At 33.5% G+C, this 27,674-nt stretch overlaps 2 protein-coding genes across 2 annotated transcripts; both read left to right on the top strand.

Annotated features, from left to right (window-relative positions):
• Positions 1-2,227: 2,227 nt before the first annotated feature.
• Positions 2,228-7,712, top strand: LOC142537663 (glycerol-3-phosphate dehydrogenase SDP6, mitochondrial). The gene is made up of 6 exons (XM_075643161.1): positions 2,228-2,711; positions 3,653-4,126; positions 4,261-4,592; positions 6,129-6,289; positions 6,702-6,960; positions 7,101-7,712. The coding sequence occupies exons 1-6, from the start codon at positions 2,339-2,341 to the stop codon at positions 7,398-7,400; spliced, it is 1,899 nt and encodes a 632-aa protein (XP_075499276.1). The 5' UTR covers positions 2,228-2,338; the 3' UTR covers positions 7,401-7,712.
• A 4,294-nt stretch (positions 7,713-12,006) lies between these two features.
• LOC142537669 (kinesin-like protein KIN-UC) lies at positions 12,007-27,614 on the top strand. Its single transcript, XM_075643166.1, has 22 exons — positions 12,007-12,468; positions 13,731-13,828; positions 13,957-14,079; positions 14,432-14,614; positions 14,962-15,183; positions 15,319-15,475; positions 15,706-15,855; positions 15,955-16,043; positions 16,650-16,862; positions 16,985-17,119; positions 17,222-17,356; positions 23,832-24,011; positions 24,233-24,412; positions 24,810-24,933; positions 25,088-25,218; positions 25,303-25,441; positions 25,662-25,754; positions 25,973-26,098; positions 26,228-26,353; positions 26,597-26,740; positions 26,824-26,952; positions 27,286-27,614. Exons 1-22 carry the CDS (start codon positions 12,228-12,230, stop codon positions 27,432-27,434), a joined length of 3,267 nt encoding a protein of 1,088 aa, XP_075499281.1. The 5' UTR covers positions 12,007-12,227; the 3' UTR covers positions 27,435-27,614.
• Positions 27,615-27,674: the final 60 nt, after the last annotated feature.

A 27,674-nucleotide genomic window follows, 5' to 3' on the forward strand; every position in this document is an offset into this window, starting at 1 on the left:
AAACCATACCATATATATAATAAAGTACAATTTCAAACTAGATATGTTAGCAAACAAGATCCATCTATAATACTTTTCATTTTTCTAGTTCCTCCGGTTCATGCTCCGATCTTCCGTTGTCTGGCATTTACAATAATAGAATGGATAATAGATATTAAGTCTTTTAGGACTTAGTGTGAATATAAATTTGGCTTACTTATTATAACAATTCTAATTATAATGTAATGGTAATAATTCAATATGATGTATCATGAAAGGAAAAACACTAAAACGTTATAATTCAAGTGGAGTAAATAATAATACAATTCGTTGTAGCACCTTTCCTCGTGTACTCAAATAAGATCCGTACAGTCAATCATTTACGGCCAATGTTAACTCACATTTCCAGTCCGAAGCTGCGATGCCTGGTGAACTCAATTTACGATACGATGACCTTTTCAATTAATAAGTATTCATCCATTCATTTACAATAGTCCAAGAATGATACCAGGCCAAATGTCAAAAGACTATGTAGAAAGAATTTTGGTAGTAAAACCTCACCTTTCAACCTACGTGATGACTTGATTTATTACTCTATTACTTCAGTATTTCCTATTGTCATAAATTTTGTGATTTGATATGTTAGTAAGGCTGTTAGATAATTGACTTTGTCTAAGTTCAAACTTTTGTTATAATTGAGTTTAAACATAAGTAGAAATTTACAATAAAAAATTTATGAAATTTTAATATGTGAATTTTATTGAGTTCTATAACTTTTATAAATAAAAATCTTGAAATTCCCATCTAATGATGTTTAGTATTCAAAATTTCAATATGATAATCACGAGGTTTTGATCACCGAAAACTGTTTCCTACATAAGACAACTTTTTGGGCAGTGCCTGAGATTCGTATAAATTAGACAAGTTGATGAACAACTCTTCTTTTACACATGAACTAAAAATAAAACGCATGGTACTAGACATCAAATCAGCTCTTAAATAATTAAAAACCCTATATGATAAACTTTGTTTTACATAAAAAATTTCATAATAACTCATATACTAGTAAAAAACTTCTGAAATTTGGACTCAAAACCTAAAATTAGTGCATAAACCTTCGGTCATAGCCAAATTTTAAAAACATAATGGTGCGTGGAGAACATGTGCCGCCTAGCTAGGGTATGGCTGCGTTCCCACGACCACGTGCGGCCGAGATCTTTAGGTTAGAACCGTCATGAAACGTTCAACAACTTTTATTCAACGTGTTTCGAAAATTCTAGCACAAATGGTTTCTAGGTAAGAGAATAGTGGTATGTATTTTTTTTTCAGAATTTTTAGAGAAAGATTTTGATTTTTGGATGAATTTCTTCTTCTCTTCACCCACTTAATTTCACCCATTGTCGTTACATCACTTTACTTTTCAGGTATTGAATACATGAAATTATGATTTTTCTGTGGTTTGGAGTGTTTAAATAGTAATATTTGCATGTTTTGGAGTTTTGATTAGTACCAAGTGTCTTAACATTTCCTTAAATATATTTAATATTTTTTCTATTGTTATTATTTTATTATTAATCTTTTTTAGTTTTAGTTTTTTTAATAATTTTAATTTTAGTGTTTGAATATATTTATATTTATATATATATATGTACGTAATTAAACGACTCTTTATCCTCAAACATATTACACACTTTTTAATGATTCGAGCACGTGTATCACGTGATGTCTGGTGTTACATTTGTATCGATGTGTGAAATTTTTAGTCATCTATGTTTCCTTAAATAAATTATAGTTTTGTACTATGTTTTTTAAATCAATTTTTTAGTATTTTTCGTAAAATCATATAACGGAATGACTAATATATTTGTTAACATTTAAAATTTCGTTATCAAACACACATGTATATCTCGAGAATTTTTTAAATAAAAAAATAAACTACAATTTTGGTTATTTAATTACATAATTTTGAAAAAAACTAAATTGATAAAAAAAATAATAATTATAGAACTATAATTGATTCAACGAAGTATATAGGATTAAAAATGACATATCCAATACATACATAACTAAAATTGATATTTCACCTATAATATATATTATTTATAAATATATAAATATATGTATATATATTTTTTAACGATGACTAACTCATATAATACCTATATTATTTATATTTTATATAAATATTGACTAATAAAAAATATATAAATTTTATAACAAAAAAAACATTTTTATTTTTTATGACAGTGAGTACAGCAGACTGCTGAGTCTGGAAACTTGTTGAAGACAGGACGCCCATAACGGAACCAATCCTTTTCCTTTTCCCCACTCTCACCATTCTGATACCCGCTCCGTATATATGGCGGCCTCCATTCGCCTTCGCCGTATCGGCGCGCTCGCCGCCGTCGCCGGAGGTGCTTACTACGCTATCATCACCAACCCTTCAGTTGCCTCCAGCGACCGCGGCACTAGGGGTGCTACCCCAGCATTTGCCGATTTAAAGCAGAAGATCGCCGACCCATTCGCCGCCATCCCCTCTCGTGCCGTCCAGGAGGCAGCTTTGATTGGATCAAGCACCGCTAACCCCCTCGACATCCTCGTAGTCGGCGGCGGCGCCACCGGCTGCGGCGTCGCGCTGGATGCCGCGACGCGTGGTCTACGCGTTGGCCTTGTTGAGCGTGAGGATTTCTCATCGGGAACCTCCTCGAGGTCTACTAAACTCATCCATGGAGGTCAGCATATTTTTGTTCTGCATAAATTTTCTGCTGTTGATTGAATTGTACTTTGGGTTTTGAGAGTTGTACATTTTTAGGGCCTGGTGTAAGGTGGAGCGCCATTAATACCATTTTTTGTGCTATCACGTAGTATATGTGACTGTGGATAGAGTTATTTCTTCTCTGCTTGCTTCACGTGAATAAAGATCAAAGCTTTAGTTTACAACACAACAATTTTGTGATTCTGATAGCATTTAGTAACAACGAAGAGGGATTCTTAGTAAAAATATATCCATTTTATATCTATAAGGATTAAGGTAATAGAAAGGTGATCGAATTCTTACTCCATTCAATAGGTATGTGACGTAAGTTCATACTTTTGTTTATTTTTACTGTGGACTAAAAGATTTCGGAGAGTCCTAGATGCTCTTATTTGATTATACATGGGAAACATTTGAGTTTGGAACCTGTGAAATGAGTTTGGAACCTGTGAAAGGAGGAACTTGTACTAAATAAAAATATTGATGCGTACTGAGGCCAACCATGATTTTTTCTATGTGAGTTGTGGAAGTTTTTTTAGTCATTTTCTAGATTTATGATCCATCTCGATGCAAATAAGAATTTCTGTTGTCATATTTTTAATTATTGATTTCATTTGATGTTGAGACAACCTTTTGATATCATCTTCCCGGTTTTATCTGCAAGCACTTGGACACTGACCTTCAAGACCTTATTACTGGAATCTAGTCTTGTAAAAATTGGAGATGTTATTGTTAAATGCAGTCAAAAGTTAATATATATTCTTTAATTTGTTTGTAAACGTTTTTAGGAAGTGTAGGATTCTACTTTTATTCCTTGAAAAGGTTTTTGTTTTATGTACTTATTTATCTTAATTCTTATGGTTTTTATTTGTGCAGTCTTTGATGCATGGTGCTGATTTTTAAAAATAATCATTTCAGGAGTTCGTTATCTGGAGAAAGCTGTTTTTAACTTAGATTACGGGCAGTTGAAGCTGGTTTTCCATGCCCTCGAGGAGCGTAAGCAAGTTATTGACAATGCTCCCCACCTGTGCAATGCTTTGCCATGTATGACGCCATGTTTTAGCTGGTTCGAGGTGATTTACTATTGGATGGGTTTAAAAATGTATGATCTGGTTGCTGGCAGACGCTTACTCCACTTGTCAAGGTACTATTCGGCAAATGAGTCTACTGAACTCTTTCCCACTTTAGCAACAAAGGGAAAAGATCGGAGCTTGAAAGGAACTGTGGTTTATTATGATGGACAGATGAATGACTCCCGCTTAAATGTTTCATTGGCATGCACAGCTTCATTAGCAGGTGCGGCTGTCCTTAATCACGCAGAAGTGATATCCTTTCTTACGGATGATGGTACTGGGCGGATAATAGGTGCTCGGATAAGAAATAATTTATCAGGTAAAAGCACTTCTAAGGCCATATCATGTCTGATCATTAGTAGTACTGCTGTGAAGAAATAGTTTCTTCTTGTAATACCCTGATTTTTTATGTCAGTTGTGGTTTCAATCTAGTTGAAACATTTCTTTGTGCAGGCAAAGAGTTTGATACATATGCAAAAGTTATTGTTAATGCGGCTGGTCCATTTTGTGATTCGGTGAGGACAATGGCGAACAAAGAAGCTAAGCCAATGATCTGTCCCAGCAGCGGTGTCCACATCGTGCTTCCTGATTATTATTCCCCGGAAGGAATGGGTTTGATTGTTCCTAAAACTAAGGATGGTCGTGTTGTTTTCATGCTTCCATGGCTAGGGAGAACAGTTGCTGGCACCACCGACTCAAACACCGATATTACAATGTTACCGGAACCACATGAGGATGAGATTCAATTCATATTAGATGCTATATCTGATTATCTTAATGTTAAGGTTTGTCAAGTTCTCGTAATCATTAATTGGTTTATTTTTTTGCCTTCTGTTGTTTCCTTTATTAATCCTTTTTTTCAGTATCTGTCTCTGCCACTTTGTACTTGTGTACTACAAGATGCACTTCTATGTGGAAGATTCTGTTTAGGTTAGCTTTTGCACAATATTCTAATACCATGTTTAAGGTTTGACATTGTTATGAATCAAGGATATATTTTAGGATTGAATTTGATACTATTAAGGTTTTTTTATATTATGTCACTATGATTTATTTATAGGAAAAGTTTCTTACCATATTTATGTCAAAATGTTGTCAAGACTCTATAGCTTGACATATCTATTCAAAGATGTTTTAGTTGCATTCTAAACTAAGAAAGGTAGTCAAGAGTTTTAGCCATTCGTATATTTCTCGTGGATTAGGATTTATTGCGAATGCATGTAAATCCTATTTATGTTGTATTATCTCGTCACCGTATTTGAATTTCTGCTATTTAAAATTTAACATGTTATTCGGACGAGGCCCCAGTCTAGGTTTTTCTGTCTTGTCTTTTATAAAATAAAATCCGTACCAAAAAAAAAAATCTGAGTTATGTTCATATACAGTAATCATATTGTGAACTGCAACACACTTTTAACTATTTATTATGACCATCTGGCTAGCACAATTGCAGATTGAACTGCCAGTTTTTTTACTATCTATATGGCTGATCTCTATGCATACATCTTATTGTGGGCGCAGTCTTACTGTTCAACAGCTTCCTTGATCTGCTCTCTATTAATCTGATTCTGAAGATGACATTGTTCTAGATTTTTCAAGAGGTTCTTTTGTGATTCAAGTTGAAAACTTATTAAAGATTTCTATGTTTGACTTGCTGGGGAGCACTAGAAATTAAAGTATACGTTCTAGTATTAGATTCAACATTATTAAGATTATGATATATTTTAAATGTATTTTGTTGTCATTTTGGTATAGAAAAGATTCTCGACTATTTATATCTAGATTTTGGCGAAATGTCAATATTAGTCTTGTATGTATTTGGTTTGACATTTTCATTGTTTTTTGTTTCGTTGAAATATAGTCGTGTAACTATGTTCCGGCGATAAATTTTAATCCTCATCAAAGTCATGTAATTAAATTACTGATAAGTGATATCATTGTTAAACTTTTATAATTACGTGATTTGAAAATCCCTTGTGACACACACATGTTTTTAACAATGCAATTATAGAAATTTAACAATTATATTAATCATTTAGTTACACGATTTTGGCGATATGAACTAAAGTCGATTGTCGTAACATGGTTACATAACTATAATTGATTCAACAAAAATAAAAAACTATAAATGTTACATGACTAAAATTAACACCTGTCATTGAAATTTTCATCTGTATAAGGAGCTGCTAATTGTACAATAAACTAAGAGACGTTATTTAGAGTTTTAGCCATCTTTCCCCCCTTTATTTCTCGTTCTTATCATTTTTAGATCATGTAACATATACTTCTATAATTTATGCTAACTTTTCTTGAGCATTTAGGTACGAAGGATGGATGTTTTATCAGCGTGGAGTGGCATTCGACCATTGGCTACCGATCCTAGAGCTAAAAACACGGAGAGCATTTCCAGAGATCACGTCGTGTATGAAGATTTTCCCGGTTTAGTCACAATTACAGGTGGGAAGTGGACGACATATAGAAGGTAAAGCTAATTCGATGATATAAAATTAACTCAAACTTTCGTAGTTTTCCCCTTTTAATGACCGAAAAGAATTTGCATGTCTTTCTAGGTACTTAATGAAGAGAAATATCCAAGTCCTGGTCTTCTTTATTATTTCATCGACTTGTAATTGAATTTTTTAAAAAAACTTGTACAAAAAAAAAAAGGAAATACGAAGAACTAGAGAGAATACTTATTTCCCCACCAGAGCAGTCTGGTTGGTTCTTTTATCTTTGGACTTAGTTTTGGTGTAACAGCTATATGTCAATTTGTCCTCAGTTTTTAAGGATTTCACTATTGGACTATGAACCCATTTCATGTGGTGGGATTTTTGAAGCTTCGGTTTTAAGAACTTTTATCCTTGCAGCTTAATGCTTAATGTAATACTTTGCAGTATGGCAGAGGATGCCGTTGACACAGCCATAGATTCTGGAAAGTTGAACCCAACAAGCAAATGCATGACCTACAACCTACAGCTTATAGGTAGTGATGGATGGGATCCTGCGTCTTTCACTATACTAGCACAACAATATACACGTATGAAGAAGTCATATGGTGGGAAAATTGTTCCTGGTGCAATGGACACCGCTGTTGCAAAGCATTTATCACATGCTTATGGAACTCTGGCTGAACGAGTCGCCATCATCGCTCAGGCAAGTCTTGCTCTAATTTTTATTTTGTACTCAGCTCCCTTGTTTGGTATATGTATATGTATATATGTACATATCTTTCTTCGTGATTCTGGTTTGGTTATTGTTGTTACGAGATTGGACGTGCTTATTTTGGTTTTCAGAATGAAAATCTGGGAAAAAGGCTTGCTCATGGATACCCAATCCTGGAAGCGGAGGTCGCTTACTGTGCCAGGCACGAGTACTGTGAATCAGCGGTGGACTTCATCGCCAGAAGGTCACGCCTTGCTTTTCTGGACACAGATGCTGCCAGGAGGGCAGTGCCTCGGATCGTTCAAATACTTGCCGCTGAACATGGCTGGGATAAGTCGAGGCAAAAGCAGGAACTGCACCAGACTAAAGAATTCCTGGAAACTTTCAAGTCGTCTAGAAATGCTCAATTTTATGATGGGAAACACAACTAATTCAACACTTGGTAAACTCTTTTTTTTTCAATCCACAGCCCTTGAATCATAGATACGCCGGTACTCTCCCCTCGTGCAGATTCATCAAGTTATCATTACCGAATGAGCTCTTTGTTTGGTGTATCATATACCAGGATATTTTTTTCTGCCTTCTTTTTACTGCAAAAGTGCTCTAGTTTCTCCACTTTTTTCTGGATGGTGTTGAATAGTTTGCTACAATACAACAAAAGCCATGTATAATTTGCAAAAAAATATTTTAAAAACTCGAATAATGTTCATGATGAAAATTAAATTTCAGATTTCAATTTTTAATGAACTGTTGAGAGTTTTTTATGAACATGATTTAACTAGATTGTGCATTTTATGAAGTTGAAGCATACAAACGAATAGTTTGCTATGCAATCTGGCAGACTATAACAATAAATAAGTAATAGTAGGTTTCTTATGACATGGTTTCACAGTTTTTTTATCCATGAGAGGGTTAATTTTGCTCATATTTACTATAAAAAGTAGTTCTGAATAAGAGATCCGTCTTACAAGATTGACTCGTTATACTGTTTCACAAAATTTTTTTGTGAATAAGTATTGGTATATTTTGATTCATATTTTTTCTCTTTTTTGTGAATTATATTTTGATTCATATTTTTTCGTTTTTATTAACTATCCCGAAAATTTCTGACATTTTTCAATATAATTGTTGCGTATTATTAAAAAATTTATCATCTTTTGAAAATGTTTTGCCTTATTAATTATTAAATTTGTAGATTATCTTTTCTGTTACTGAAAATTCATAAATCTATAATTTCATATCACAAGTAAACATGATTCTCCACACTTTGCTCCTAATATCCATTTATTTCGTTGTCTATCTATCGTTGCAAATTATTTGTATTTGATTTTTATAACTAAGCATATAATTTATAACATTTTAATTGGTAGGTAACGATTGTTTTCACTTGGGGAACAATTTAAAAGAAATTATAACGCAAATTTCTTTATTTCCCAAAATCGCAAACGAAATACGAATACAAATTGAATTTTTAAAATAAATAAAGGTTTGTGAATGCAATCTCTAAATGATCTATTAATTATCCACCTCAACGACAATTTCTTGTGAAATTTGAGTGTCTTGAGTATTAGATCTTTGCGGAAGATGATTTGGTATTTCAACATGTTCCACGTGCTTTGTTCTCGCATGAAATGGGTCAACATCTTGATATTGAATTAACCTTCAATATTTGAGAAGATCTCGTTCCTTGAAATTTGTTGGTCTTCAATGTGATGAATTTGAATTTGAAGAAGAATAAGATGAATAATTTCGTTGATCTTCTCGAATTTGATGAATAACTCAATTTGAAGAAGAACACGATCTTCTTGAACTTGAATAATTTGAAGAAAATCACGGTGAACGATTTTGTTGATCTTCTTGAATTTGATGAAGAACATTATCTTCTTGAATTTGAATAATTTGAAGAAGAACACGATGAACGCCTTGAATCAAGCCTTGAACTTCGTCGATCTTCTTGAATTTGAAGAACTTAAGTTGAGAGAATTTGTGCATTGAATTATCCTCTATTTCTTTGTTTTATTTATTGTGTGTCTTCTTTCTTGGTCCTTTGCCCTTATCTATAAACTAATGATGTAAATTCTTTTCATTTTCATTTGATGAAGTGTCGTAATTTGATTGGCTCATCGTGATTTATTTGGTGATTTTGTTTCCATTATTCACAAGATTTGATTTCAATGACTAAAAATATTAGTATTTTTTCCCATTGAGTAAAAAATTGGATTTGTAATACTGAAATATTAGTATTTTAGAAAGATTGCAATCTTGATTTAAAATATTGATTTGCTAACAAAATATATAAAAATATCAATTAATTAAATATTTATTTTTCGTAAGAATTTAATATCCTAACAAATAGCATTTTTTATTGATATTTAATATTATTTTGTATTTATCATAATTTAATGAGTCAACAAATTTAGTTGTCTACAACAATATATAGCTACAGTATGTTTCGAAAAAATTTAATAGAAAACGATAAATGTTTGATCTTATAACTAATAACAATAGTATCATGTTATACCATCTTATGAAAAAAAATTACCAAAAATAAAAACATGATATTGCACCATTACCATGAATTATAATTTTTTCGAAATAACGACTAACGACTCATTGACGTGGCTAAAGTGATGCAACCTCAGTAAAATAAGCCAACTGTATATGTATGATCTATCGTCTTTTGTGATTTGGAATTATATAAAATAAAAATATATTATCAAATATGTATCTATTTTTCAATGTATACATCATGTTTGAGCATGAATGTTTTTCAAGCGATGCGACTCTTGAATTTCTCACCGACTCAATAGAAATTGGTCCACTTAGCATTTTTTCCCGATAAATAATTATGAGAAATCCAATAATATTTAATTTATGTTTAAGCAAAACACACATTTGAAACATACTTTTATCATAGATAACCCAATTCCGCAATTATTTATTCTATATGATTAGTCAGGTGAAGTCCGGATATCTGAGTTAAAAAAATAAAACTTATGAACCAAAATCATAATGATAATTTCTTCTTATAAAAACAATACCATGACGATAATTTCGCTTACTATTCTCTACCTAAGTAAGTCATGCTTGATTAATTCCGATGGAAATTCTATATAAATCACAAAATATTTTTCTTAAATTTGGGGTGAACTCAATGTATAACCACAAATTAAACCCGAGCTCGAACTCGAAAATAGAATATTTTGTTTTGTCGAAATAAAAACAACTAGTATTACTCGTTCCAAGTTTGTTGCAGATATTCATATTGATTAATGAATGAATATTAAATGATGAGAATAATACGATTACAAGTTGTGCGGGGGGGCCGGCAAGCCATGTTGAAACTTATTATTTGGTTGTGATTGTATTGTACCATCAAAGACAAAATTGATTTTCATATTATTATAATAAACTCAAAACATTAATATATAAATTAAATCTAGTTGTCACACTTCGTGGCTTGGAGTTAAATCAAAATTAAAACTTTTAATCTTCTTGAAAGGTGTTGGTCTAGTTCCATTCTTATGCATTGTTTTCTTTTCTAACATACAGGTCGAGGTCCGCCAAACGTCCCGTAACAACACTAACAATTTTTTTGTTAGTTATATTATAAAAAAAATGTTGTGTTATATTTGTTGATCCCGTAACAACACTAACAATTTTTTTGTTAGTTATATTATAAAAAAAATGTTGTGTTATATTTGTTGATTTGAATGAAACGTATTAATAAATTTTTATGTCAAAAATATTATTTTTCAACGCAAAAAAATATTATTATTCGTTTGTTATGTTATGAAGAAATATTGCGTAATATATATGTTGATTTGGGTGAAAAATATTATTTTTTACGTGAAATATATATTATGTAATATGTATTGATTTGAATGAAAACGTCAAAATTATTACTTTCTCAGTAGTATCTGGACTGAGTCGACATGTCTTAATATTGTAATATACAATAGGTGGATGGTTTTTCTTTAACGTGAGATCGAACTTACACATCTTCTTTACCGAAAGAGATTTATTCATTATCACTCTGCACTAACGACTTGTTCAAGCAATTATTGTGAGAAATAGCTGATAAATTTCTTTTTTTTAAAAAAAATTAAACAAGGTAGTATTATTACACCATGTCAGGAATAATTATTTAGAAAAATAAATGATTGAATTTAAATTAATATAAATAATTAACAAAATTTACCATGTAAAATCTTATTTACGTAAAGACCATGAATCCAACATGACATATACTTGATTCTTGGAAGTTTAGCTATAGAGATAACCACTTTCTTTTCCAAATTGTTGTACCTTATTTCAACTAATATCTTCATTCTCATTTTTTACTCATATCTTTTGTCATATCACAACGGCTCAAATTCTATATTCCGAGTCTTATATTTTACCAGAGATATGTCTGTCATCTGTAAATAGTTTTCTTATACGCTAATTTATTTAAATTACACATTGCAAATTGAAAAAAAAAACATTATTATTTCGTGTCTTCAGAATGTGATCGAATCTAATGTGCAAATAAAATCTAAAATAACCACATGTATTGCTCTATGTTTGTGTCTTTCGAGTTTTGATCATTTAAATAATCAAAATTGGGTTTTGATCTTGTAATTTAAGTTTTTTGAATTTTAATTCTGTTTTTACTCGAATTAAATTTGACACGGTAGCAAAAAAAAAAAAATTATATGACCGATGAAATTGTTGACTTATTCGACGTTACATCAACTTGATTTGAATCAATTCAGCTGATATTAATTAATGGATACATTTTTAAGTTTTAACTCTAGGTCTCTTGTGAGACGGTCTCACAAATATTTATCTGTGAGACGGGTCAACTCTACCGATATTCACAATAAAAAGTAATATTCTTAGCATAAAAAATAATAATTTTGCATGAATGACCCAAACAAGATATATGTTTCATAAAATACAACTCGTGATTGCGTTCAAGAAACAATCAAAAAGACTGTACGTAACAAAGCTGTAATAATAATTCAAAACGGTACTATTTTAATATTCAACGGGAAACTATCTTTCTCCAATCGTGCCGGCCTCATTGTCCTTCGCACCATATTACTACACTCCCCACCTCTCTGTTTTCTTCTCCCTTTCGCACGATAAAAAAACTTGAAGTTTGATTGATTGTTATGCAAGAGAGAAGAAGAGGATCATTTTCTTGATCCGAAGTCGAGGAAAAACTATTGGGTTTCTCCGAGTTTGATTGATTGTTATGTGTATGTGCTTCAATGGCTTCAGCTGGAACTGGAAGAGCTCTGCACAAGTCCGATAGACCCCCTTCATCTTCATCTTCTGGTAGTGGGTTTCATGGCGGCAATGCTGCTGTCCCAAAGAGTAATAATGGGTTTCACGGCGGCGGAGCACAGCCGCATTCGAGTCGGGCGAAAGCGCCGCCGGCCGTTTCGAATTCCAGGCGCTCAGTTACGCCCACTTCGAGATCCAGAAGCGCGGCTATTGAGAATGATCCAGGTTTATTTATTTAATTCCTTTTTTTTCTTTTTATCGTCATTATTATTTATTTGAACAAGCAAGCATATAGACATGTTAGCTAGATTGTCTTAGACTGTGATACTTTTTTACTGATTAAATCCTTGACTCGCCAACACCTCCAATGACAGTGAAATGAGACCAAAATGTTAGCTTGGGCGTTTTTAATGCATGCAGTATGAATTTCAATTTAGTTTCTTTAGAAAAAATTATATATATATATCTTGAAAATTTCAACCTCATTTCATACCATTGTCCCCTGAGTTATTGAATCAATTCATTCTGTCTGTATCTTGTGGTGTATATCACCGTCCCTATCAGTGTTTGTGCCACATATCTATCTTATGATCTGTTAATAAATATAGAGAGCAACAAATTATTCTCTTGTAAACATAACATATCTCTACATCTCTTCGATATTTATTAATAAGTGAGAGATCTTATATAAATACTCTTGGTTTTCCCCCTAATACACCCCTTCTCCTAAAATTAATACTAAATTTTAATGTACACAATTTAATATACATAAATTTACAATTTATATTAAAGCTTAATATATATAAATGTGTGTGTGTGTGTGTTGTTTGCCAATTGTTGGTTTTTACTAGACTATATAAAGAACTAAGAGTCTTGTCACTGATACAAACCAAATAGTTTATAGAATGTCTAATATGTGATAAGAATCCATAAAATTTCAAAGAATGTTTAGGTAAATAAATGCAAATTTGATTAAAGGAAAAATTTTCATGTATATACAAAATAACATATAGTGCTTATGAAAATTCAATTTGTCAAGCTGCAATGTCATATTTAAATTATTAGTTTGCAATATATTTATTTCAAAAAATTTTAAGCTTGTTTAAAAGGAAATGTTACTTATGTTAAAACTAAGGTTTGCTTATATTAAATGTTAGGGCCGGAGGAGATAGTTTTGGGATGGCGTAGGAACTTCTTGACTAAAATTTCTACTGTCCAAATATTTCCGGTTAAATTTATAAATAATAAAAATTCTGTGCGTGTTACTGCAACGTATTATGCATTAAAAGTTCTATTGTGTCATAACAAGGCAATGGGGTAAGATTGAGTTAAGTTGTAATGGTTTAAGTTGAAGCCTGTTGTATGATATAGTGATGCAATAATTCTAGCTAAAATGAAACAATTTTTTATTGCGTTAGCATCCGGTGAGCCTAATCTGAAACATATAAATTCTTGTGTAATGATAATATTTGATGTCTGTGTCATAGAATCTGAAAGAGTGAGAGTTGCTGTTAGACTCCGGCCAAGAAATTCTGATGATCTTTCTGATATGGATTATGCTGATTGTGTGGAATTACAACCTGAGGTATACATTTTCTCAGTTTTAATGCTTCTTAGCCTATATCGCTACCATCGTTCTGCATGCTTGTGAAAATCTGATGTCACGGTTCTTGCTTCAGTAACGAATTAACTATAATTTCCACTACTGTACAGCTCAGAAAGCTAAAGTTGAAAAAAAACAACTGGAACTCTGAAGCTTACAGATTTGATGAAGTATTTACTCAAAGTGTTTCTCAGAAACATGTTTACGAGGTGGTGGCAAGGCCGGTAGTTGAGGTAAGTTCAATAATCATGCAGTATATATTTGAACAATCCTATTTAATTATTCTATTTGAGTGCTCATTATTCTTTTATTGGTTTGCTCATGGAGGGGTTATCATAGGAGTTTTATGGGGATAAAAAAAAAGAATACTTATCACCTGACAAACTTCAAAAAAATGCCGGTTCATCATTTTCCAGATGGAACTTCGAGAAAACCGATTTTCTTTTCGCGTTGTGAACTTTGTAATTCTTCATTTATTATATTTGTGAAAAGATGTTAGATATTCATTATGAACAACACAATGATAGTTTGGCTTAACTTTTGATGTTATGATATCCTTGTGATGTATTTGATACATTCTTGCAGAGTGTGCTTGATGGGTATAATGGTACAGTCATGGCTTATGGTCAAACAGGCACTGGCAAGACTTACACGCTTGGCAAAATGGGTAATGACGAATCATCTGAGCGTGGTATCATGGTTAGGGCTATGGAGGACATAATAGCGAGCACATCTGCATCAGATACTATTGAAATCTCCTATTTGCAGGTAACAAGCTAATAGAATTGTGGATTGTTGATTGTTGATTGTTTACAAGTTAAATGTTATCTAATATATTTTTGTTTGATATTGCTCCTACTAGTTGAGTTTTGAAAAACAATGCATCATTAAAGTAACAATATCTAGTATTGAAAATTTCAATATCAGGAACACATATAGTCAAAACTTGAAGCTAGATTTATCCATGATATCTATACTATCATGCAGGTGTTAAGAATTTTTTCGTCAATTTACTAACAAGCACTGTTACTGTGTTACATACACCCTCTGTCTGTTGATATTTATAAACGCTGTTATAATTTGCCATTAGTTCTTTCATATTTATTGTTCTACAGTTATACATGGAGTCCATTCAAGATTTGCTTGCTCCTGAAAAAACCAATATTCCAATTGCTGAAGATGCCAAGACTGGAGAAGTAACAGTCCCTGGTGTTGAAATAGTTCAAATACGAAATCTTGATGCTTTCTTACAACTATTGCAAATTGGAGAAGCTAACCGTCATGCAGCTAATACAAAGATGAATACAGAATCTTCACGCAGTCATGCAATCCTTATGGTACGCATAGCTATCTAATATGGCAAGATCTTAGTTCTGAACTTCTGATTGTGCTCCATATCCCTTGGTATGGATTGTTACAAAAGTTTATGCATCTTTTTGTGATAATTTATTACCTCACATCCTTGTCTTTAGGTATACATTCGTAGACCTCACTTGGAAAAAGAAGATAAAGAAATCTATCAACAAAAGGATAGTTCCACTGACAGACACGGACATCATGTGCCTACTATCAGGAAGAGCAAGCTACTGTTGGTTGATCTTGCGGGATCTGAACGAATAGATAAATCTGGTTTGTTTTTTTTATTTTGAGAGTTGAATATATTGCTTAGTTTGGCTCGTTCTCCTTAGAAACATTAGTATTACTATAGTGTAGAAGAAACTTCGCCCTGAAATGCTTATCAAATTTAATTTGTTACAGCAATATTTTCGTTCTGATCTTTCCTATTGAACAATCTTTTTTCCCCTTTCTTTGAGTTTGCATGTATTTTTGGTAGTTTAATCTTTCTTTTCTTGTTTCAGGGAGTGAAGGTCACATGCTTGAGGAGGCCAAATTTATCAATCTCTCCCTGACATCCTTAGGAAAGTGCATAAATGCATTGGCTGAAAACTGTCCTCATATACCAACTAGAGATTCTAAATTGACAAGATTGCTTCGTGATTCATTTGGAGGTTATCTTTTTTCCCTTTCCTAATCTGTTTCAACCGTTTTTATGATTATCTTGTTAAATGATATTGTTTGCTCAAACTCATACAAGTGCAATATATCAGGTTCTGCAAGAACTTCACTTATCATAACAATTGGACCATCTTCTCGCCATCATGCAGAAACGGCAAGCACCGTTATGTTTGGACAACGGGTGGGTGTTATGTTCATGTCTTTATTCCCCTGATGGAATAAATTTGATGCTACACCTTTGGTGCTGTTACAAAGTTTGAAAGTAGTTTAAGTATAGTACAATAGACTTCTCCCACAATTTTAGTAATCTATTTTCACGAAATGAGGATGAACATGAGCAAGTTACTTTTGGAACCCCTTGTGCTGGACCCTTGCTTTTGGGGACCTCCCTGTTGGCTCAGAGTGTGTCAACAAAGTTCTAATTTTATATTATAAGATGTCATGTGTATGTGTAGCTTGATAAGCAATGATTAGATGGGAAGGCCAAAGGCTCGTCTATAATTCTAGAGTAGATTAACCATATTTGAGGTCTTTGTATATCCCTTGTAGTGATTCACTTTCAGACATATTTTCAGGGTCCTGAAAGGTTTGATTGTGAATGTTGCATAAATAGTTCTTTCTATTTGTTATAGAAGTATGTCTTACAATATGGTGCTGTTGGTAATTTATTATAATTTAGGATCAGATCATTTGGTATTTTTAATTGTTTATGCATGAATGGGGTCCTTTTTACTCTGCATCAACATGTTCCCTCGTATCAAAATAAGCGTATAGTTCATATCTGCAGGCCATGAAAGTTGTCAACACGGTAAAGCTGAAAGAGGAATTCGATTACGAAAGCCTATGCAGGAAGTTGGAGACTCAGGTTGAACATCTCACTACCGAGATAGACCAGCAGCAAAAGTTGCGGGAGAATGACAAAAAAGAAATGGAGAAAAAGCTTGAAGAATTTCAATTTTCTTCAGCTGAAAGGGAAATGCAGTTAGTTGCTAAGACTGAGGTATCTGCTTAAGTCATTTTTTACAGTTTTTCTTCAAGTACTGAATTAGCTTTTATGTCTGAAGTGAAACACCATTTACAATTTTTAAGCTTTATATTCTGAATGAAATATCTCGATTGCAGCTGTTACAGAAGGAGAATGCTCAATTAACTCTGGACATGAAAGATTTACTACAGGAATTGAACGGTTTGAGAGAACATGGAAAATTGCTGCTTGATGATATTACACGCTTAGAAGTCACAGTGAAGAATACCAAGGTATGTGAAAAATAAATGCCCTCATAGTTTCTTTGAGTCCTAGATATCTTGTCATGTTATGCCTTTAGATTGTTCCCTCTTAACATCATTTAACTCTGACAGTTTCTGGAGAAGGAAAACACTAGGTTGAAGTTGGAGTTGAATGATGCGTTAAAAGATTTGAACTGCCATAAAGACCATAACAATACCATGAATGATGAGGTTGCACGCTTAGAGACAAATTTAAAGCAAAGCAAGGTATGAGATCGAACCTCTGTCCACTTGAAGAATATTTATTCTATGATTCAGGACTTTCCTTCACTATTTCAATGGTCATGGATTTGAGTAAGTTGTTGGGAATTTGGGAAACTAGATTTAATCTTTCATTGACAAAAAAACTATATCCGGAGCTACATTTATGAACAATATGTCTATGCTAGGTCTTTCCTCAATTTAAATCTTGAAAATCAGTACTTTATTTAATCATAATAATGCCGGGACTTTGAGGGAGTCAATGACATCATTTTTGTGTGACAGTTACATAATTCTAATTGAATCATATGTGATAGGATTCTAGACTGGTTATGATACAACCACAATTAATAATATAGAATATATGATACATTGATATTGAATTCTGAAACAAAAGGGAAATACAACTCTTCTGAACATAAAATATCACAGAAAGAAAAAAATTCCGCTACGACCCTGCCTTGGCTCAGGCTAGCTCACAAACTGGAAGAAAACGTTAATGCCCTCCCCTCTCTCTCGTGTTATTTATTCTCCTTTCCCCCTTCCTCAAGTAACTTCTAGGCCCAATTTAATCTCAACGTGGTATCGGAGCTCAAACTTACTGTTATGTGTTGAACTGTCTTATGGACCACTCGATAATATCTTGTAAACTTCACACGACCCGCCCCCTATGGGGCGAGGGCTGCCTCTCGCTCTGATCTCACCTCCTGGATACCAGAATGGAGGGAAAAAGAGGTAAGACCATATTTCCCATCTTTCTGGTTGTTGTATCCAGTATGGACATCCCTATCTTTAAATGACAGAGATCGCATACTTTCATCAATGATAGAAGGTGGGTTTAGTGAGATCGAGCCTATAAGAGCAAAAGAGATCAAAAATCGTCAGTGTAGTTATCCAAGCCATATCACTGAACTCACTTAAGTTCTTGAAGTTGTATATATGGACTTGGACAATCATTCTCCCTTGAGCTAGCTTTTGGGGTTGAGTTAGGTTCAATTCGCAATCTTAACAAAGTCCCTAACAGATTATCTATTGAAAAACATTACAAAAGGCTTTTTTTATCAGTCATTTAATATCAAGAACAAATTAAGAATATATAAAAATTGACATAAAAACAATCAAAGTATTAGGAAATAATTCTTGTATATCATATGCATAGTGGTTGTACACTAATATATAGATTCTACTTTTAAACAAAATCGGAAACAAATCTTCCTAATAAGGAAACTAACAAATCAACTCCTAAAATCTCTCTAAAATATTACGTACACAAATATACAATATTCTAGGAAATCTTCCAAAACTCCTCCTCAAGCTGGCTTGAATATGTTATTCATAGCAAGCTTGCCAACCAAATTTTCAAACTGTGTTTTAGGAAGACCCTTGGTGAGTATATCAGCTACTTGACTTGTAGCAGTATATAAGATATGCATAATACACCACTGTCAACAGACCGAAATTCTGCTTTAGCACTACTCCTTGTAACAACATTCTGTTTTTTGCTTCTCCAAGTAACCAGATTACCTCCAACAAAAGTGCGATATCCTGAGGTAAATCTTCTATCATTTACATCGTCCGCCCAATTTGAATATGTATAAGCCTCCACTTGAAGGTGGCCTCTATTTCGATAAAGTCCTTTCCCAGGTGTCCCTTTGAGATATTTCAAGATTTTTCTGAATATAGCTTCAAAATGAGTATGTCCTGGTGCATGAACTGACTCACTACACTTGCTGCAAAAGCTAAGTCGGGTCTGATATGTGCCATATAGATTAACTTTCCAACTAATCTTTGATAACATTCTCGGTCCACCACTTCATTAGGTGTTGCAGATTTCAACTTAACATTAGGTTCAGCTGGAGTATCTGTTGCCTTACAACTAGTCATCCCTATTTCTTTGAGTAGTCAAGAACATACTTACGTTGGCTGATGAAAATTCTCTTATTCGATCTGGTGAATTCCATCCCGAAAAAATATTTCAGCTTTCCAAGGTCCTTGATATCGAATTCAACTTCAAGTTGTTTTACCAAGTTGTTTATCTCAAGATAATTGTCTCCAATCATGATAATGTCATTTACGTAGACAATTAAGATGGCCACTTTACCTTTGGTGGAATGTTTGAAAAATAAAGTGCGATCAGCTTGGCTTTGTAAAAAACCATGTCTCGTCACTGCATTCCCAGATCGCTCGAACCAAGCTCTAGGGGATTGTTTTACTCCATACAGGGCTTTCCTCAACTTGCACACTTTCTTTTTTCAAACCCTCCTTAAAAACCTTGAGGTAAGTTTATATATACTTTTTCTTGTAAATCTCCATTTAGGAACACATTTTTAACATCAAACCGATGAAGTGGCCAGTTGGAGATACATGCAAGAGAAAAAAGTATTCTGATAGAGTTAATCTTAGCGAGAAAGGCAAAAGTCTCTTGGTATCTATACCCTGAGTTCGAGTAAATTCTTTAGCTACAAGTCTCGCCTTGTATCTCTCAACACTTCCATCAGATTTACACTTTACCGTAAATACCCATTTGCACCCAACTATCTTTTTGTCTTTCGGTAGATCAACCACAGTCCGAGTATCGTTTCTCCTAAGAGCATTCATTTCTTCCATCATTGCTAATTTCCAGTTCGGATCACCTAATGCTTCTTGGACAATTCTTGGAATAGACATGTTAGAAATCTTAGACACAAATGCTTTATGAGTGACAATCTTTCATAAGATAGAAACTTGGCAATGGGATGGTTAGTGCATGCTCGAGTTCCTTTCGTAAGTGCAATAGAAATATAGTAGCATTTTTGAGGAACTGCCTTCTGGTGTAGTCTTGAAGTTCCTGTTGAGGCTTTTCTCCCACTGTCTCAGATAAAGTAATGTCTGGCAAAGACGTGATACTACTTCTAGTTTCCGTAATACCAACAGTTTTTTCCACAAAGTGTTTATCGGAATCAGTTAAGGGATCATAAGCCTTTGGTATAATTTCTGGAACAGGTAACGTGTCTCAAAAATTATCCTCCTCGACCGCTATTTTCTCTCCTTGATGATAATTTGTCTGAAAAAATGACTCATCCTCCACAAATCGAACATTCATGCTCTCAAAAAAAATTTGTGACAAGGTTAAAACATTATACCCTTTCTTGTTAGAAGCACAACTGATGAAAACACATTTTTCTGATTTCGGATCAAGTTTGGACCGGAAAACATTAGGTATATACACATAGCAAACACGACCAAACATTTTAAAAAGTAGGTTTGTAGTGACGCGTGAGGTAGGAAAATAGCTTTTTAAGGTTTGCAAAGGTGTATCAAATTTCAAAATTCGAGATGACGTTCTATTTATCAAGTAACATACAGTTAAAAGAGCATCGGCCAAAACATATTTTGGAACATTCATTGAAAACATAATGGCTCGAGCAACCTCAAGTAAATTCAGTTTTTTCTTTCGGCGATGCCATTTTGTTGTGATGTATCTCGACAAGTTGATTGGTGAATTTTCTAGAAGAAATGCTCCCAAATGTATATCGAAATATTCAATGTCATTATCAGATCTTAAAATTCCAATCTTAGTTTGAAATTGATTTTCAACCATGACAAAGAAATCTTTAAACCTTTGTTCAATCTCATACCTTTTTTCCAGTAAATAAATCCAACATATTCTTGTGTGTCATCAATAAAATTCACAAACCATCTTTTTCCAGATAGTGTTTTGACCTTTGATGGTCTCCAAACATTACTATGAATCAAGTAAAATGGTTTCGAGGCAGAATAGGTTTCTTGAAAGAAAACACGATGATCTTGAGCAAAATGACAAGATTCACAATGAAGTGTTGAATAATTAATTCCTTTAAATAATGCAGGAAATACATGTTTAAGGTACAGAAAACTAGGATGTTCTAATCGTGTATGCCATATCATTATTTGATCATTGACAGAAATGGAACTGAAGCTACCTAATGCATGAGCCTTATTTTTCCAGCAAACAGTTTCATCGAAGTAGTACAGCACATGCATTTCTCTAGCAGTTCCAATCATCTTCCCCGAGTTTTGGTCTTGAAAAACACAAGTGGATGGAAGAAAGAAAGCTAAACAATTGTAATCCTTAGATATTTTACTGACGGAAAGGAGATTACATGCAAGATTTGGCACATGTAAAACAGATTTCAGTGTAATATGTTCTGAAATTTTAATGTGTCATTTGCCTGCAATGGATGAAAAACTGACATCAGCTATTCTAATCTTTTCAACTCCAGAACATGGAATATAGGAGTTAGGGGTGTCAATCGGGTGGGTTGGGTCGGGTTTCGGGTCAACCCGCGAATTTTTTTTTCCAACCCGAACCCGAAGCAACATGAAAACCCCCAACCCGAACACGAACCCATATAACCCGACTCAACCCGTCTAACCCGCCTAACCATAATTTTATTTATTTTTTTTAATTTTTTTTACAAAAATTAATGAAAAATAATCAAAAAAATAAATAATAAATAATAATATTTTAATGTAAACACATAATAACAAAATTTCCGATTTAAATTTGAAAGTTTATTCGTAGAAAATTAAAAGTATATTTACTAAATCAAATAAAAAATTGTTAAAAAAATAAAAATATGCAAAATAAATATTAAATGATGAAAATTTATCATATAAATATACAATAAATTTGTTCAAACATACAATATATAAAAATATAGGTAATATTTTTTTTAAAAAAAAGTTCGCGGGTCAACCCGCGACCCAACCCGACCCAACCCGAAACCCGCCTAACATGGCACTAACCCAAACCCAACCCAAACCCGAAATACCCCAACCCAAACCTTATTTTTTTCGTGTTGGGTCCGTGTCGAGTTGATGGGTCGTGTCGCATTTTGACACCCCTAATAGGAGTCAAATAAGTGAGAATTGCTTGTCATATGGCCTGAATCCCCTGAATCTATGACCCAAGGGCTGATATTTTGGACAGAAAGTGCCAATGGATTACTACATGTTTGTGCAATCGAATCGGCAGGAACATTAGGTGCTGAATATTTTGAAAGATGATTTAATTGCTCTTTGCTGAATGAGGGTGCCTCGGCCTCATTTGGTGTAGGAGCACTCGATTTCTTCAGCCTGCCATTTTGTGGTTTTCCATGCTGCTTCCAGCAAGTTTCTTGTGTATGGTTAGGCTTTCCACAATATTCACAATTGAGGCAAGTTTAGTCTCCTCATGAGCTTTAGAAATGGCCATGGCTGATCCTTCGACAGATTCCATTTTACCAGGAGTTTTTTTCCTAGCATAACCTGTCTACGACTCTATTATCGTCGCACCTCTGCAAAAACTTCTCAAATGGATGGAATTGGGTTTCTCCAACAATTCGGCCATAAACTTCATCATATTCAGTGTTTAATCCTACAAGAAACTTAAAGATGTGTCCAACATCGGCTATCTTTTTATAATATGCAGTCATCAAGTGATTTCCATTCGTAATCATTGAATAAGTCCAGATCTTGCCAAATTCTCTTAAGGGAATTAAAATATGTAGTCACATAATTCTCACCTTGGCGAATTTCCAAGTCGTAAGGTTAATTCTTACACTTGGGATTGATTCCCTAAATCTAAGTACATTTGCGGAACATTTTCCCATAACTCCTTGGCCATTGAATAGCAAAGATAATTCACAATTATCTCTTTGGCCATGGAGTTGACCAACCAAGTCATCACCATTGAGATTTCAGCATCCTAGGTGGCATAGGCTGGGTTTTTTTCATCAGGCTTTGTTGCTTCGCCTGTAATATAGCCGATCTTGCCTCTCCCCCTGATGTACATTCTAACTGCTTGAGACCATCGAAGGAAATTGTCACCATTGAGTCGGATTGTATAGATCTGAATGAGATGATTTTCTGATGGGTTTCGAACAAGTTGAGTCTCGGTGGAGGAGGCAGGGAACTTTCGGTCTTAAACATTTTTCGGAAGCGAATTTTAAGACCTAGGATCTTTGATTTTGTTCTGATACCAAATTGACAGAAAAACAATCAAAGTACTGAGAAATAATTCTTGTATATACGTAGGCATAATGGCTGTACATTAATATATAAACTCTACTTTTAAACAAAACCGGAAACAAATCTTCCTAAGGAAACTAAAAAATGAACTCCTAAAATCTCTCTAAAAGATAATGTACACAACTATACAATATTCGAGGAAATCTTCCAACAATAAATGACATACATTTCTCTAAAGTCAAAAATTTATCACAATATTTAGTTTGTTTTCCAGAAAAAGTAATAAGAAAAGCAGCACGAGAGAGATTGAGAGCAAATGGAATGATCATCCATTATGCTGTCAGAAATCAAAATTTACTTGACCCTTTCCCAAAGCCTGCAGTTGAATAATTTCACTTATTAGATTTTGAAGTGACGCTGTTCAGCAAAATAAGTCACGGGAATTTTAATCCTGTAAGCCAGAAAAAGTCCATGTTTCCAAGAGTGATGCTATTTCTTTACTTGTTAGTAGCAACAGCAGCTAGAGAATTTGAGAAATCAGAAAATGCTTGCTGAAGTGACCCAAATGTATGAGGAGAAAATAGCTGATCTGATGAAGCAACTAGACAATGAGAAGGAGGTATGTGCTAGTGCTGAACTAGAAATAGAGAAGATGAAGAGGCAAACCAGTGAGATTCAAATGTCAATGCAGGTGAACTGTTTCCTACTCGATAAAAATATTTTATCAAAATGTTTTTGGCTTTCTAATCAAGTTTATGGCTTCCCATGTCAAGGTCTTCTTTGTCATTATGTCCGTTAAATCTATCAATTTACCACTTGTTCTTTTCTATTAAAATTGTGATAAGAAGCCACCAACAATTTTGAAGTTCAAATTTTCTGTAAAATAATCTGATGTGGCCTCCATAAATACAGAAAAATCAGGTAAAAAGTTTCAGATATCATAAAGCTCTAGCAGAAACGACTAGCATGTACGAAGAGAGAATAGAGGCTTTGAATCAACAACTCAAAGATGAGTGTTCTCGTGCTGAAAGAATTGCACAAGAACTGAAGTCTACAAAAGAGCTTCTGATTGAAAATCAGAATTCTGTCCAGGTAAAGTATTATTATCGTGCCATAATTTTCATTTTTTTCGTCTTGTACTTGTATCAGTTAATTTATTCTGCAATGCCAAGTAGTTTGTCCTATTTGATCCCTCTAGTTTTTTTTTTTTTTTTTTTTTGAATCATTAGCTTATAAGCTTATAAGGCAATACAAATCTATGCAACATGGTAAGCATCTATGGAAAGAAAGTGGAAGATTGTTTGCAGGGAGATGGATTTGTAGTGAATCTTTTGTCATATGTTTCTTTTTTCTGTCAAATCTTTGGCTTTTAAGAATATGGGGATTCTTTTTTCCGAGTTCACGATTCTATTGTACTGAGGTCTCAGCTATTGATTTTACAAATATGTTCAAATTATTTTATCAATTCTTTCTTTTTTCATTATTCTAGAATAGTGCAGAGGAAGAGATCAAGGAGATTCAAATGAGATTGCAAGAAATGCATCAACTGCATGCAGAAACTGTCAATGAAACTAGAATATTAAGGAGAGACTACAAAAACTTAGAATCAGAAAAGATATATTTTTACTCACTGAATTTTGACATTGGCTTCATTTTTCATGTTCAAAGTTGTGCCATTTTGTATTCCACAACCGTTTTGTATATTTCGATATGGAAGAATATCAACTTTTATTTTCTCGGGGATGCTAAATGTTTTTATGAATTATCAGGAAGCACATAAAAATGAACTACATGCTGTCAAGCAAGCACTTCAAGTTGAGGAAAGGCGAAGAAAGCAAGCTGAAACTGAACTGCTAAATGTAATAAAGGTTGTGCCTGAAAGTGAAGATGGCTTCGAGGTAAATAAGCTTTCTTCTGGCAAAGTCACGAGAACTGTCTTTGATCTAAGACATATATTCATGAAAATACCTTGGCTTTTGCAGGAAAAGAAACCATATATTCATGAAAATACAACCAAAGGGACTTCAGCTTTGCTCAACCCCCAAGTGTCACATAAGTCAAGCCTGTCAAGAGAAACTATCATCAGCCAGAGGAACACAATTTCAAAGATTTGTGAGGAAGGCAGGATTCTAATATCTGGATCATCTTGTTTAATATTGTGAAAAAAAGGAAGAATTGATGAGTCCAAATGGATATGATGATGCATTTTAGTGATGCGAAGTTAAATTTTGTCAAGTGTCATCATAAGGACTTAAACAAGATCTTTATGTTATGTGCATATAATTTGTCATGATCCTTGTCTACCACTGTATTCACTTCATTTTGTTGGGTATCAATTCAGTTGGGCTCCAGAAGATATTGTCACTGTTAGAATCAAATGATATAGATGTCCAAATCCATGCTGTGAAGGTTGTGGCCAACCTTGCTGCTGAAGGTAAGTAAGGTTAGAGTTTGGATGGATAAAGCTGCTTTTTGTGTGTTATGGGTCATGAATCCTTTAAGGTTGTACATAAATTTGAAAATTCTTCAAAATTATGGTTCGCATGTAACTGGTAATTTGTTTTGTCTAATTCTAGTACTGAATAATGAATTGCATTGACTATAGGTGTTCCTGACTAAATATTGTTTTCTGACTCATTTTTCATATTTCAGATATCAACCAGGAAAAAATTGTTAAGGAAGGTGGTCTAGATGCACTGCTTATGCTGGTGGAATCATCACACAACATAACGATACTCAGGGTAGCTTCTGGAGCCATCGCTAATTTGGCAATGAATGGTACCCCTTAACCTTTCCATTTTTTCTTTTTGAACAAAACATATGTCAGAGAGTTTCTTGCATATGCTAAAATCGGATGATGGGAAGTTGCTTTTTAATGCACTTGAAATCATACTTGTTTGTATTCAGAAACAAATCAAGGTTTGATAACAAATAAAGGAGGTGCTCAACTTCTTGCAAAAGCGGCTTTCAAAACAGATGATCATCAAACTTTGAGAATGGTTGCTGGTGCAATTGCAAATCTGTGTGGAAATGGTGAGTCCATCATAGTTTTCTGGTATATTACCTAGAAAATCTGCTCCCCTTGTCTACCTAAATCATCTTAGATATATTTTTTGATACAAGATGTGTCATATGTAAAGAAATAAAACCGAAAACAGACTTTAAAAGTAGTGTCACCTCTTAGGCTATACACTTTATGTCTGCTATAAGAGATGTAGCGTAGATACTGTATAATTTGAAATTATTTACACTGATGGAATTTCCTGTTGACAACAGAAAGGTTACACGCAGTTTTGAAAGATGATGGAGCCTTGAAAGCTCTTTTGGGAATGGCTGATTCAGGGAACACTGACGTCATTGCTCAGGTTGCCAGGGGATTGGCGAACTTTGCGAAATGCGAATCTAGAAGAATAATGCAAGGTCTTGTTTGCTATATTGTTCAAATTAACACATTTATAATCCTTTTTTTTTGTAACAAGTTGAAATCATCGTACTGATATCAGGACACTGGAGAGGTCGTTCTCTTCTAATGGATGATGGTGCTCTTTCATGGTTGGTTGCAAACTTGAATGAGTCTTCTGCTTCGACTAGACGCCACCTTGAGCTTGCTATTTGCCATTTGGCTCAAAATGGTAAATCATTTTCTTTTTGTGCTACACAACTGTTAGAGGTATAAGTATTTCTTCTTGTTATCACGCATAATGAGGAGATCAGAGCCTTCTAAGTAAATTCCTCAGCTGGATTTGACAAGAAATAATTTTTTTATACATCTTTCTTTTTGTTTTGTGCCTAGACATCTGATAGTAGATGCCCATTCCCGGGATTTCTGCTTGAATAGAATAGTTCCTGTAATTCGGATAAACCTTAGGGTACATTGGTGTAAATTACTTTTATATTTCTTGATGCTGAAACATAGCCACTTGGTTTGAATACTTAACTATAGAGAAATATTTGATGGTTTACAGAGGAAAATGCTAGAGATTTCATATCAAGTGGAGGCTTGAAAGAGCTCATCGAAATATCAGAAGAATCTGCTAAGGAAGATATACGAAATTTGGCAAAAAAGACGTTACGACTAAGTTCGTTATTCAGGGGAGAATTGCGTATAGCATAATGATACAAGTATCTGTCAAATACTTAAATGTTTGTAAATATACCAAAAGTGAAAAAATACTACAAATCTATAATACACATAGCAAATAAATGTACTCGTGGAAATAAAACGATAAAACATGACAAATTTTAATTATTCTATTATTTAATTACACATTGAAAATGATAATATTCTGGTTTGAACAATTTTTTTCTTGGCTTGTCTGAAATATGAATATATTGTTTTCTTGGTTTGTTTTAT

The sequence above is a fragment of the Primulina tabacum genome, chromosome 1 (assembly GCF_025594145.1).
Source record: "Primulina tabacum isolate GXHZ01 chromosome 1, ASM2559414v2, whole genome shotgun sequence".
Classification (NCBI taxonomy): domain Eukaryota; kingdom Viridiplantae; phylum Streptophyta; class Magnoliopsida; order Lamiales; family Gesneriaceae; genus Primulina; species Primulina tabacum.

Coding starts and splice junctions, on each gene's coding strand:
- LOC142537663 (XM_075643161.1), top strand. CDS start 2,339: ATGGCGGCCTCCATTCGCCTTCGCCGTATCGGCGCGCTCGCCGCCGTC. Junction 2,712..3,652: donor TACTAAACTCATCCATGGAG/GTCAGCATATTT, acceptor TAATCATTTCAG/GAGTTCGTTATCTGGAGAAA. Junction 4,593..6,128: donor CTGATTATCTTAATGTTAAG/GTTTGTCAAGTT, acceptor TTGAGCATTTAG/GTACGAAGGATGGATGTTTT.
- LOC142537669 (XM_075643166.1), top strand. CDS start 12,228: ATGGCTTCAGCTGGAACTGGAAGAGCTCTGCACAAGTCCGATAGACCC. Junction 17,357..23,831: donor CAAATTTAAAGCAAAGCAAG/GTATGAGATCGA, acceptor ACTTGTTAGTAG/CAACAGCAGCTAGAGAATTT. Junction 25,755..25,972: donor GGCCAACCTTGCTGCTGAAG/GTAAGTAAGGTT, acceptor TTCATATTTCAG/ATATCAACCAGGAAAAAATT.